Source organism: Microtus oregoni, unplaced genomic scaffold, assembly GCF_018167655.1.
Source record: "Microtus oregoni isolate MIOR12 unplaced genomic scaffold, Mior012 000018F_ref0000195, whole genome shotgun sequence".
NCBI lineage: Eukaryota > Metazoa > Chordata > Mammalia > Rodentia > Cricetidae > Microtus > Microtus oregoni.
In genome coordinates, this window is record NW_024543077.1 from 27,088,873 (window position 1) to 27,102,688 (window position 13,816).

Sequence of the window (13,816 nt, forward strand, 5' to 3'; positions counted from 1 at the left end):
ATACACACACACTCATCTCATACTGTTCTTATAGAGAGTAAACAAGTTAAGTCTGTGTAAATTGCTGAGTGGTGTGCAATCTAGTAAATGCTAGCTTTCATAGGTTAACATATCCCCGATCACAAAGTGCTTGGAACCAGAAATGGGAATTTTGGGGTTCTGGAATATTGCAGGAATACATAAACACACACACACGCACACACACACACTTACATGTATACACACACACACACACACAGATACAGACACACACAAGATCTCTTGGGGTGAGGCCCCAAGCCTACAGGTGAATTTCACTTCTGTCTCATGCCCTCCCTGAGTGCACACCCCGAAGGTAGTTTTATACAATTCCGAAACCTGTTTCGTACTGTGGAATATCATTGCTGTGGACATTTCCACTTGTGGCATCTTTTCATGCTCAAAAAGCCTCAGATTCTGGATGTCAGATCTTCAGAGCGAAGATGCTCAACCTCAGTTACGAGTCCCTCATCATTTGAAGGTATTTCTCAGGTTGGGGAGGTAGTTCCGTGTGTAAGAGTGCCTGTGGTTCAAATTCCCAGGACCCACGTAAGAAGGCGGGGATGGCTGGGCCTCGCCTGCTACTTTAGTGATATGGAGGGGAGAGACAGGAGAATGGCTGGAGCTTGCTGGCCACCAGCCTAGCTCCAAGGTCAGCGACACGTCTTGTTTTAAGGGACTAAGGAAGCGAGGGGTACAGCAAGACCCCAAGCCCTCCTTGTATCTATGCACAGCCACTCGTACATGTATGTGCTCTCAAACATGCGTGTGCAGCACATACCCTCCCTTGAAAGCGTTTCACAAGTAACCTACAAGGTAAGCACTCAGCTAGACTTCCTGGAGAAGCAGGCTTGGTGCTCTACTGCACAAAACTCCTTTTACCATGGCATGGCCTTTGGAATTCCCAGAACAAGGACACACTACACTGAGTACAGGACAAGAACCCTGTCCCTTAGTGTGTGAAAGAACACCTTGCTTGGAGGAACTCAGGACCGCGAGGGGTGCACCCACACACTGAGACAATGGGGATGTTCTATCGGGAACTCACCAAGGACAGCTGGACTGGGTCGGAAAAAGCCTGGGATAAAACCGGACTCGCTGAACATAGCAGACAATGAGGACTGCTGAGAAGTCAAGAACAATGGCACTGGGTTTTGATTCTACTGCATGTACTGGCTTTGTGGGAGCCTAGGCTGTTTGGATGCTCACCTTACTAGACCTGGAAGGAGGTGGGAGGTCCTTGGACTCCCCACAGGGCAGGGAACCCTGACTGCTCTTCGGGCTGATGAGAGAGGGGGAGTTGATTGGGGGAGGGAAAGGGAAATGGGAGGCGGCGGCGGGGAGGAGACAGAAATCTTTAATAAAATATATATATATATATATATATATATATATATATATATATATAATACCTTGCTTGGACTTTAGCATAAAGCAGAAGAGATTCTTGGTCAAGGTCTTGCAAGCCATGAGAGAAATATGGATGCATCCACAAAGCAAGGCTGTAGTGAATCTCAGACACCATAACTGGGAAGGCCATGTAGGCCAAGAAGACCTGTTTTCCTTCTGTACTTCTCTATGGTGAGTTAAAGATAGCCACAGACATCAGTCAGCCTGCTGGCTCTGTCCTGTCATTGTTCAATACTGATCAAGTATCCCAGAGTGCCAACTCACTTCACCAAGGGGAAGTCCAACTCTCAACCTCAGGGCACATTTCCTGCCCATAATGACAATGATACAGCCCCGGACCCCAAAGCTACCATGGTGTGTTTTAAAAGCCAGCCAGTGAAGCATTCCAAAGCGACATTTATATCCCTGAAAAGGCAGTAGTTGGCCTTTGTCTCCAAAGGGAAGGCAAGCCTTGGCTGGAACTTTCTGTGTTCTGTGTAGGCCCTACTCTTTTCTCTGTATAAAACGTATCAACAATCTCTATTGTTGTGATGGTTTGAACGAGAATGGCCCTCATAGGGCCATGTTTAAATACCTGGACTCCAGTTGCTGGAACTGTTTCGGATGGATTAGGAAGTGTGTCACTGGGGATGGGGCTTTGATGTTTCAAAAGTCCATACCATCCCAGTCAGTCTGTGTCTGTCTCTCTGTCTCTGTCTCTGTCTCTGTCTCTCTCTCTCTCTCTTCTACTTGTTGATAAGGATATAAGCTTTCAGCTACTGCTCCGGAACCATGCTCCCTGCCATGCTGGTCACGGAATCTAACCCTCTTGAATTGTGAGCCCCAAATTAAATGCTTCCTTTTATAAGCTGCCTTGGTTATGGTGTTTTGTCAAGGAAATCGAGAAGTAACTAGGTAACTGTTCAATATGATAGCCGCCAGTGTGGTGCTCTATTTAAATCCAAAAGGATGAAAATGAAAGAAAAGTTAAAGAATTCAGTTTCTCAGTCCTAACAGCCGCATTCCAAGCACTCAGTAACCTGTGACTCGAATGGATGAGCAGGTCTGCAAAAGCACCGGAAGTGTCTGGGGGCATCACTACCATAGAAACGTACTGTCAAGCCAAGGAACGTTCAGGCAGGCAGCAGGAATTCGCTGTGCTTTCACGATCAATAAAACAAATACACGGCTCCCTTGAAATTCCTGTTCCCTCCAAGTTTGTTCTTTCCTAAGTAACATGGCATGATGAGGAAGACACTCGCAGCCAGGCCCAGGCTCGTGCTCCTTCATAAACAGCCTGGATTCTGCTAGGTGGCCACAGTGGGCCCATCAGCACCTTGATGCCATCCTCCATGACTTGGAGCAGTTGAATGCAGAGGATGGATGGTCTGAGCCCTGGGAGAAGGAGGCTCATCAATCTGCTATGCGTCTCGGCATGGTTACGGAACATTAATGAGGTTGGGCTTGATTTAAAAACTGTCTGAGGCATTATGGATGGCAGTGCTCGGTTTTCGCAAGGCGCTGGGAATTTCTGAGATATAATCCTAGCCCTTTTGCTAATGAGTATTGTGATACGGAGACTATCATTTAACTTCCGAGTTTCGCTTTCCTGCCCTTAAAATGGGGCTATTACTGACCTACCGAACCCAGTGTCCGGAGGATTAATGCGCCAACGCATGCACGGCTCTGTGCATGGAGCCTGCTGGAAGCCAATGCTTCTATTCATCCTCATGCAGCGGTTGGGAAACATTAGGCCTGGGATGTTTACTCCTTCCAAATGCATTTTCTTCCTCAGCGTTGTAACATGACCTGCATTAGCTACACCTTAAATCTAAAAGTAAAACCAGGTCCCCACGGAGGGTGCACCGATGTCGCTGGGGTCACAGACGATTTTTCCTTCGCTTAGCACAAGCCTTAACACTAGCTCTTGCAGCAGAGATGGAGGCAGTAATTGCACAGTAAATCCTCACTGCATGAGCCTGGTGACCAGTCCTGCCAGGCGCACACGGCCATTGTCACTTACATGCAATGATATTCCCGTATCTGTTCTTCATTCTGTTCTCGTCCTTCTTAGCGGAGTCCCATGGTGCCGACTGCCCTTCAAAGAAGCTCTGGAAGAAAGAGGAAGTGACATTAAGAATGACAAAGTGGACAGAGGGATCTTAGTGGGAGGGGGGTGTCCTTAAAATGTGGGCGATGGTCAAGCGGGCACCAGTCACAAGACTGAAGCTATTTTATCTTGGGAATATTTTGTTTGGCTTTTGTTAAGTGCTGTTTTGCACTGGCTAGCCTCTCACGGAGCTAGAAGGCAAAGAGAAAACCCACAATCTATTTGAATAATACTCTACTGGAATATTCGATGAAGAAAAATATTCCCCAAATTTCATTGTAAGTTTTCACTACTCTTTTAAAGATACACGGAGGTATTTTTTTTTTCTCCCCAATTAACCAAAGGACTGTTATTTTGGGCTAGAACCTTCATGACTTCAAGATTAAAATCCTATAATATATTTTGAATTTCATTTAGATGTCTTATGCCTTGAGGCTTTAATAGTCACATTAGGTTTTCCTATCCCATTTATAATGAAAACACCTTTTGATACCAGTGGGCAAACAACAAGATTGATCTGGGCTTCATTCCCACGTTAGTGCCCATAGGCATTTTCCCCATAGTCAATTCCACATGGAAGTTATGGGCACTGCTAGGTAACATGGCCATCGAGAGAGGCTTGTTTCTTGTCTTTGTCACAGACACTAGCTAAACGGATCCCTAGTGCCGCTGAGATGGGCTGCCTGGCATGCAGCGTCCCAACCATGGGTACAACAGACAGGCTCGGCATAGGCCTGCCATCAGGCTGGACTCTGAGAGGGGACGGCATGGTCAGCACTTACCTGGAGCTTATGCCCTCGTGGCTTACTGAATGAATGACGGACGGCACTGTTTTGTTACAATGCGTAATATTGTTTTGATATAAAAGAAAGTGTCCTAAAACTTTGGAAACCTGTCTGTATCCATCCATTTTCTGTAATTTGAACGACATACCAGAGGCAGGCTGCTTATAAAGACAATAGAGACTTGCTAATGCGTACTCAAGATCACACAGCCCTGCTTGCTTGGCCCCTGGTGGTGGATGGTGTCAGGCTAAAAACACAGTGGCAGAAGGTTTGGGGGATCAGAGTGGGACACAGGAAGGCTGAGAGACTGGGATCCCACAATCCCTTCAGAGGGCCTCCTCCAGTGGACCTAAGAGTTTGCCACCAGGCTTCACTTCTTAAAGGCTCCATGTTGAAAGGAAGCCTGAGCACAGTAAAGTCCAAACTTCCAAGCATGAACAACACTGCCCCACCGTATGGATGCCCTTCATAGATTTCACTCAGACATAACGGTGCCATCCCCATTTATCTTGCCAAATCAGGCCTTTTCCTATACTCTAGCTGAGTTGTCACAACTAAGAGGCTGGAGAAGAGCCCGATCATAGCTGGGTCCAGCCCCTGGATTTTAAACCCTGTCATCGGTGGACCCATGGCACAAAGCCGCAGAAGCCAGCACTTCATGGTGTGCAGGAGCACAAAGGTCTTACCATCAACATGAGAACTAAGTCGTAAATTGCCTATCTTCATCTAAGGTCCCTTAGCCATGAGCATAAAAACGACATTCTACTTTTGAAAAACATTTAAAATATATTTATCACTGTGAAAGATCTTAGGGAGAATGTCTGCAGAGGTCAGTCAGTGGTTAAGAGCAGTCGCTGCTCTCGCAGAGGACCTGGGTTTGGTTCCAAGCATCCACATAAGGGCTCATAACCATTTGCAACTCAAGATTTAGCGACTATGATGTTCTTTTCTGGGCTCTGTGGGTACATATATCCATGTAAAACACTTACACGTATAAAACAAAAATAAATTTTCAAAAAACCCTTAAGAAAAGACAAAGATTAGAGGTTCTGCGTATGAACAATAGAAATGACAGCCATTTATTACTGGTTGAAGAATAAACTACCTGAGGATACAGAATAAATAAAAATGAAATATTTTCAAGTTATTGATAAATGAAGACAATAAAACACAGCTAAAAGCTCACCAGATAATTCCACCTGGAACAAGACCATGATACAACCAGGGGATTATAAGCACACAGCCCCATGACAAGCTACAGCATGTTAACTCTACTCTGCCTTATAATACACAGTTAAAAATAGCTCCAGGGATTTCTAAAGTCAAATATTCTTGTTCTCAAAGTGTCTTTGTTATTCTATGGATGACAATTATTTCACAGTTTGAGTAATAACTATGATTTAACTTCTAACAATGTAATTCGACTTCAAGTTTGTCATGATTTAATTACAATTTCACTTGCCCTGCCTTTTCTACTCATCTAAAAAGTTCTGGGTTTTTTTTTCCTTTATTATTCTGTAGGAAGAGGGAAGAAGATAACCGACTTTGAGGGGGACGCTGACATCTAGTGAGCCCCTGCTGCAGTTTACGGGGTCACCAGAGGCACAGTGTTGCAGGGGCACAGACAACCAGCCCCACTCCTGCCAGGCAGAGGCCCCAGTGTGGTCTGGTGCTTATTTACCCTGCAGCTATGTCTTCAGTGTGATCGTGGTACTTCCAAGAGCCCTTACCCATAGCAGTTATGTGAACCCATTGCTTCCATTGTTAACTGGTGACCATGAAAGACAACAGTCAACAAATGCGAGAATTACCAATCTTGTCCCATTTCGGAGCTTATCCTGAGGCGGGCACCAGCTAGAGACTCAGCGGAGCCTCGCTGGGGTAAAGGTAGCAGGGAGCAATGCGTTCTCTTAACCCCTACTTTTTGTGAGCCATCCTATTCTGACAGGGACTTTATAGGAAAAGGCAAGACTATTGCTACCTAAAAGGATACAGGTAATCCTTAGATTTCCATCTAAAGATACGGAAGAGCATTTACTTTTACATTTTACATCTCTTTACACTGGAGGTTTTCAGTTAGGATGTTAAACTAGCTAATGTAGGGGAAGACCAGGCAATCACCTTGCTTGAAGGGCGGGGTCCCCTAAGGTTATTTTTTACTAATAAATATTGCGGGTGTGCTCCCTGCCTTCCCTTGTGCTCCCTGCCTTCCCTTCTGCTTTCCTGTTCTCCGCGGGAACCTCGGTTCTGTAAGTCTTTTCCTTATTAAAGCTGAATATTTTATTATAATTTCTGTCTGCCGTTCATTTACGTCGTAACATTTTGGCGCCCAATGTGGGGCTCAAACCCACGACCCTGAGATTAAGAGTCTCATGCTCTACCTAATTTACGCCGTAACAAGCTAGAGCCTCCAAATGAATGGGTACTCTGTGGAGACGTAGCATGACGCATGGGCTCCTCACATCAGAGCCTGTGATAATTACAGTCCTCATGGCTACAGCCACGGTTGCTTGCCCTGCACTTGGGTAGGACAGCATGGTGGCAGGAGCTTAGGGCAGAACACCCAGAGAGCAGAGGACATTGACGCGAGCTCTGTGCTTGGTACTACTTTATTTTGTTCATCCCCAGCCCATGACGTGGTACCATCTACATTCAGGGTGGGGCTCTCTACCTCCTTAATGTTTGCTGGAAAGGACCTGCCAGTCTCATAGGTGATTGTAAATCCTGTCAAGTCAACAGAAGGCATACTCGTCACACAGCGCCCAGGGTTACTCAGCACCCAGCACCCAGGGTAACTCAGCACCCAGAACCTAGGGTTACTCCACACACAGCACCCAGGGTTACTCATCACTTACCACCCAGGGTTACTCAGCACCCAGGGTTACTCAGCACATAGCATCCAAGGTTAATCAGCACCCAGCACCCAGGGTAACTCAGCACCCAGAACCTAGGGTTACTCAGCACCCAGCACCATAGGTTACTCCACACACAGCACCCAGGGTTACTCATCACTCACCACCCAGGGTTACTCAGTACACAGCACCCAGGGTTACTCAGCACCCAGCACCCAGCACCCAGGGTTACTCAGCACCCAACACCCAGGGTTACTCAGCACATAGCACCCAAGGTAACTCAGCACCCAGCACCCAGGGTTACTCAGCACCCAGCACCCAGGGTTACTCCACACGCAGCACCCGTGGTTCTCTTGGTTTCAAATTCTCAGAGACAAGAACACATTAGCGCTGTACAACTGCTTTGCATCTGGTCTGTGTAGTAGTAGGAAGAGTGGCGGGCTGCATCCTGCCACCTGGCTAGCTTATACACGAAATTACCACATGGAAACTGTATTCATTTAAATACTGCCTGGCCCATTATTGGCTAACCCTCACATATTAGTTTAACCCATCTCCATTAATGTGTATCGCCATTTGACTGTGGCTTACCAGCATGAGTCTAACCAGGGTCCATATCGGAGAGGAGAGCCATGGCATCTGCCACACTGCCTTCTTCCTCCCAGAATTCTGTTCTGTCTGCCGTGCCCATCTAAGGGCTGCCCTATCAAAAGGCCAAGGCAGTTTTATTTATTCAACCAATGAAAGCAACACGTAGAAAGAAGACCCTCCTATACCAGTCTGTAGCCATGCCCCACAGAAATAGGCAACCTCATACAGAGCAGCTGTATTCCTTTTCTATTTATTCGTTTCTCATTCATTCTTTTGCTTCCTCGGAGAGGCTGAGGCTGCTGACAATGATAGCAGTCCATTTTGTTTGGCTTTGTGTCTGCATACCATGAAGTGGATTCTCACGAGTCAAGTTACCAACAAGCAGAATGCACAGTAGGAGGCCGAGTGCTGGGATGCTCACTCCCTGGGGAGTCAGCAGACTGCTCCTCACAGGTTACACTGTAACATGTATTCTGGTTACATGTATTCCCACCCAGGGTCCTGTCGGGTTCGCCTCTCTTAATGAAACGATTTGCCTTAGAAGACTCACATTGGGGTCCTTTTTCTCTGGGCAAGAATAAAGAGGTTTTTAAGCTATCTTTTTTTTTTAAAAAAAATATTTTAAGAGGTCAAAGCTATACAACTTTCTCTATATGACTGAGATTGAATCTTTGATTAGAATTCAACCTTGAACCGATATTCTGAGGAAGAGACACTACATAATTTATGCTGTACCTTTCTAGATGGTTCTTTGGAATAGTTTTGTCAAGTCCATTGAAAGTACAGCCAGCCAACCTCTGAATCCGCTCAGTGCCATGGCAGAGACCCCTCAAAAGACTCAGACTTTGTAAGGATGTGCTGGCTCAGGGATTACTTGGCCTTTCCTCTCCTCAGGTGTCTCTGTTCTGCTCGAGCTTCGGTACAGATCTCGCTTCCTCCCCTCTCTCTCACCTCATGGTTTTTGCTGGATAAAATTATTTGCAAGTTCATTCAAATCAAATTTAATCAAAGCATAGATGATCTAGAGAAATGGCCCAATGAGAGAGAGCAGAGGGGACATCGAAGGGACAGTGTGATGATGATTATTTGGTGGTTGACTTATATCTCTGGAGCAGTACCTCAAGGACGAGCCTCGGAGACAGAGAGCGATGCCCCGTTTTACAGAGGAACTTCAACTACCACATCATAGCTAGGCATTATGTGTTTAGGGCAGGTCTTTAATATGCAGGTACCACTCAATGCACTAACTATGGTTTTTTATTACAAAAAAATCTACTTTATGCATTTTGGGGATTTAAGTTAATAGTCTCACTGCACCTTCTGTTAGAATTTTCATAACTATACTTATGCTTTTATTCTACTTAAAATGTAATTAAAGTGTTTCCTCTGACTACTCTAGCTCATATATACCAAGAAAAGGCAGCAAACCTGGGAACCGCTCTGAGAGAGTAATACGTTTCCGAAACAATAAAAAACAAAACCAGGCAGGCTCCAGTGAATACCAATGACTTAAAGCAGAGCCGGGCTCGCCACGGTCACAGGGCAGAAGGAAATTGAACATCCTGCACACTGTCATCTTTTTCTGAATAGGGAACGTGTTCTTGTGATTCAATAACCTCCTCCCACACCCCTCGTCCCACCTTCATTTCCCACAGGACACAATTACACATCGCAGTGGCTCACCTCAAGAGAACGGTACTCCAAAATGATGCAGTCTGTTAAAAAATGCCACGGCTCTCAGATATTAAAAAGAGAGGAAGGAAACCCTATTCAATAGAAAAGCCAGGATTGCGGGTCAAGCCGGTATGGAACGGCAGCCTTTACAAGCAGTGCGGGGTCAAGTGTTTTAGAAGCTTCTGAAATCGAATTTTTCCTCCCTTTCTCTTATGAATAAAATTGTGCATGTTAAAACTATTGAAATCATCACCCGGAAAGGAGGAAGATGAACCCATCGGGGCATGCAGAGTCTCTGAACTTTCTTTGTTTTCTGTCCATATTTCTCTTCTGGTTCTTCCAAGCACTGCATTTTATTAGGTCCATATAAACAATTTATTGCTAGAGCATTAAGGCAATGGGAAACATCTAACTTTGCCTGAATGGTCACAAAGTGGAGTGCTGATGGAACGGGGCCCAGGAGTTCATGCCCAGTGGTTGCGGTGGCCTCTGGTCACTGTCCTTCTCTATGGCCCAGACAAAATCAATCAAAGTATAGGACACTTCAAGGCCGGTAGAGGTGAAAATGGATGAGAACAAGAATCTAGACCCATTTGAGCGGTGTCTACAGAAACCACAGCGCCTTTTGAAGAAGTTATCAAACTCCTAGCAATTCAGTGGCCTTTAAAAAGTTACAACTTAGGGGCTGAGAGGTGGCTCAGAGGTTAAGAGCACCAACTGTTCTTCCCGAGGTCCTGAGTTCACTTCCCAGTGACCACATGGTGACTCACAACTATCTATATATAACTGGTGCCCTCTTCCAGTGCTCAGGCATACATGCAAATAGAACACTGGATATCCAATAAAATAAATAAAATCTATAAAAAGTTACAGCTTATTCCAGTTAGGAACCATGCAGAACTTTTCTACTTGGAGTGTCAGGAGGATGAGGAGCTGGGTGGTACTCGTCCTATAACGGTCTTCCTTTATCCAACATTGGTTTGTAACCTAAAACCAACCACAGAGCCTCTGTGGCCAGAATGAGTCCCTCTGTGTCTGACTGGCTTTCAGAATTTATTTCTTATGCTGTTGAATGTCACCCTGAATGAAAGCAATATGACATTTATAGCAAAGTAATGAAATGGCTCTTGCTGGATATCTAAAGCACACCCAATCTTTCTGTTTACACTTGCCCCCCAAAATTCAGAATCCTTCCAGTGGTCACACGTCCCATGAATGATGTAACATATTCCATAGCAGGGCAGTGGTGGCACACACCTTTAATCCCAGCACTGGGGAGGCAGAGGCAGGCAGATCTTCATGAGTTCAAGGCCTGCCTGGTCTACAAGAGGTAGTTCCAGGACAGCTAGGGTTGTCACACATAGAAACTCTGTCTTGAAAAAAACCAAAAAAAAAAAAAAAGATGTCACATATTTCTCAAGTGTACCAAAGCACTGATCCAGTGGAAGGGAGGAAGGAAGCAGAGCCAACTAACCGACAAATGAATACAAACTCCTTAAATGAGGGACGGAGGCAAAGGCAGGGACACGTGATATCGGAGCAGTGTGCACGCTGCAGCTGCTTCAGGAAGGGGTGGTCTCTACAGAGCTGGGCAAGCTGCGGTACATCATTGGTTAGAGAGGCAAGAGCGCAGGGACGGCCGATGTTTGCTTTAAAAGAAAGCATTTCCTTCAAAGGCAGCCTAGGAAAAAAGGCAGTGCTGTGCAGCCCTTCTTTTGGGGGTGCTTCCCTCAGATTTGAAGCCTTTTCTTGCTGCCCGAACCTGTGAGGAAACTCTCAGTTTAGAATCTTAGGAGACCTGGCTCCCCAGAACCTGCTCCTGAAGGGGGATTTCAAAGGCTTCCCAGTGAGGGCTTTTCAGCGCTCAGAGGCGGCATCTACAATCCAGTCTTCCTCGACAGGGTCTCTGCTGTTTATCATCGAGTGAGGGCAGGTATAGCCAGAGGCTGGACCAGCAGGGATCTGTAACAGTTAAATATCCACCATGCGATGCTGGAGTCGAAGTTGACTTTTTCGGGTTCAACTCCGGTCAGTCCCCACCTCTCTCATGGTTATACTGTTGTCAGAGAGATGGAGGGATCTTGCGGAGATTCTGGACCCTGGATCCATCCCTGTCCTCAGTGCATTATGCTGGCTGACCCCAAGGAGACCACTGTAATCACAAGGTGTCAAAGCAGTGACGTCACTGGGCCCCCAGGTTCAGGCATGAAAGGGAAGGGCTGCTATGTTTACAAGGTAGACAAGAGGGTCTGAGCGGAAGGTGTTACCGTTTCTGGATGTCGCATCAGACTGAAGTCCTGCCTCCGTGATTACTGCCTAGACTGCTCAAAGGCTGTTTTCATTTCCCCTGAGATATAGATAGTGCTGGGCTGTGGGTTATTAGCACTGCTGGGAACTGCAATTTCCTCCCTCTCTGCACCTGACTCCAAACAGCTGTCGGTGAGCCTGAGCTAGAGGCACCCAGCCCTTCCAAAATGATCCAAAGCACCTCCTTGGCAAAAGGTAATCTGGAAGCTACCAGAGAGCAATCAGATGCTTCTGTGGGACATGCCAGCTGCTCCTGTCCAGAGGGCAGCTGGGAAAGCGAGTCCCTATTTCTTTTTCATTGAACGACGGCAGCCGTTTCCAAGTCGTTCCAAGCCTGTGGTCCGTACACTGGCTTCACAGTCTCAGGCTCCCTGGCACTTAAACACTGGGAGTCTCCTTCCCACAGATGCCAGTACTGAGGTCAGTCTGTATAATGTGTAGCATGTAGTATAAGGCTGCAGTACGGAGGTCAGTCTGTATAATGCATGCAGTAAGGCTGCAGTGCTGAGGTCAGTCTGTATAATGCATGCAGTAAGGCTGCAGTGCTGAGGTCAGTCTGTATAATGCATGCAGTAAGGCTGCAGTGCTGAGGTCAGTCTGTATAATGCATGCAGTAAGGCTGCAGTGCTGAGGTCAGTCTGTATAATGCATGCAGTAAGGCTGCAGTGCTGAGGTCAGTCTGTATAATGCATGCAGTAAGGCTGCAGTGCTGAGGTCAGTCTGTATAATGCATGCAGTAAGGCTGCAGTACTGAGGTCAGTCTGTATAATTCATGCAGCTTGCAGTAAGGCTGCAGTACTGAGGTCAGTCTGTATAACGTGTAGCATGCAGTAAGGCTGCAGTGCTGAGGTCTGTCTGTATAATGCATGCAGCTTGCAGTAAGGCTGCAGTACTGAGGTCAGTCTGTATAACCTGTGTAGCATGCAGTAGGGCTCAAGGAAGGCTGCCAGCCACTACTCTGGTGTTAAAGCTTGAGATCCGAAGACATCTTTGCTGACATTGGGAGTAAATTTTGTCACCTTTCTGATGATCCTTTCTGTCCCCCCATCTCTCCAGCGCCTTTGTCTTTTCCCTTCTCTGGTTCTACACTGCACACAGAAGCAAGACAATGTTTCTCCCTTTCATTCTGATGTTAGCGATTGAATCTGAGGTCTCACCCTGCTAAGTGCATGCTCACCACCGAGCGCTACCCCAACTCCTTGGGTTGATGCTTTATGCTTGCTGATCCGTTAGTAACTAAAGCAGAGTACGAAATAGATGCGCACCTTCAAGGGTGACTTCTTAGAAAGCTGTGACTTTTACAAAGTTCTCACCTCAGAAATCAGGGTACACATGAGCTCTGTCAAATATGACTGAAAAGCCGAAGAACACATTTGAAAGAGATGACAGGCTCGGGTATGGTAAGTGTAGCAGAAAGAGGAATTTTAATGTGCAATTCGTGGCTCTCTTCTGACATGTATTAATTTATAAAATTTCTCAGCACAGCTCCTTGCTCTGCCTGCAATACCCAAGCCAAGGTGATTGAAGACAGAAATTTACAAAGAAGAATTATGCTTAAGATGTAGAAAATAAGTTTAGAAATATCTCTTCAGTTTAAAGAAAAATAATTACATCTCAATTTACTGTCAGAAAGTCCAAAGTGCATTCTTCTTATTTCTTTGCTTAGCAGCAGTGCTCTACTATGGCGCCGTGGCCCTGGCCCACATCAGCTCTATTCAGAATTGCAGCTGGAAGTTATTGCTTGGGCCACAGACGCTCCCTCCTTGAATGAGCTGGGTCAAATGTCCTTCCTTGTTGGCGACTGTGGACGCCTTCACTTCCGGGTTGCACGGACACTTCTGGTGAGCAGTCTTGACACTGACCTACAGTTGATGCATGAGAAAGAGAGGCTGGACAAGGCAGCAGCGCGAGCCTAGCAGGTGCAGGGTAGAATCCCAGCACAGGTAGGAGGTCCAGCGTGCTACAGAGACAGAGCAGTCCCCCTTGGGAATCCCGAATGGGCAGATGCTCTATCTTGCTACATGTCTTAGATAGAAGGCATTGCCCATTTGTATGCACACTGTCAAGGCTGCACTCCATCTGGTTAACAC

The 13,816-nt window shown here is 46.3% G+C and overlaps 1 protein-coding gene across 8 annotated transcripts in view; it reads right to left on the reverse strand.

Annotated features, from left to right (window-relative positions):
- The window catches only part of LOC121458873 (receptor-type tyrosine-protein phosphatase mu), a 701,969-nt gene that overhangs the window by 87,627 nt on the left and 600,526 nt on the right, over positions 1-13,816 (reverse strand). For all 8 annotated transcript variants that reach the window (XM_041668223.1, XM_041668222.1, XM_041668220.1 and 5 more), the window contains one exon: positions 3,431-3,518. In XM_041668223.1, the coding sequence (XP_041524157.1) occupies positions 3,431-3,518 (88 nt within the window). The remainder of the gene's footprint in view (positions 1-3,430; positions 3,519-13,816) is intronic.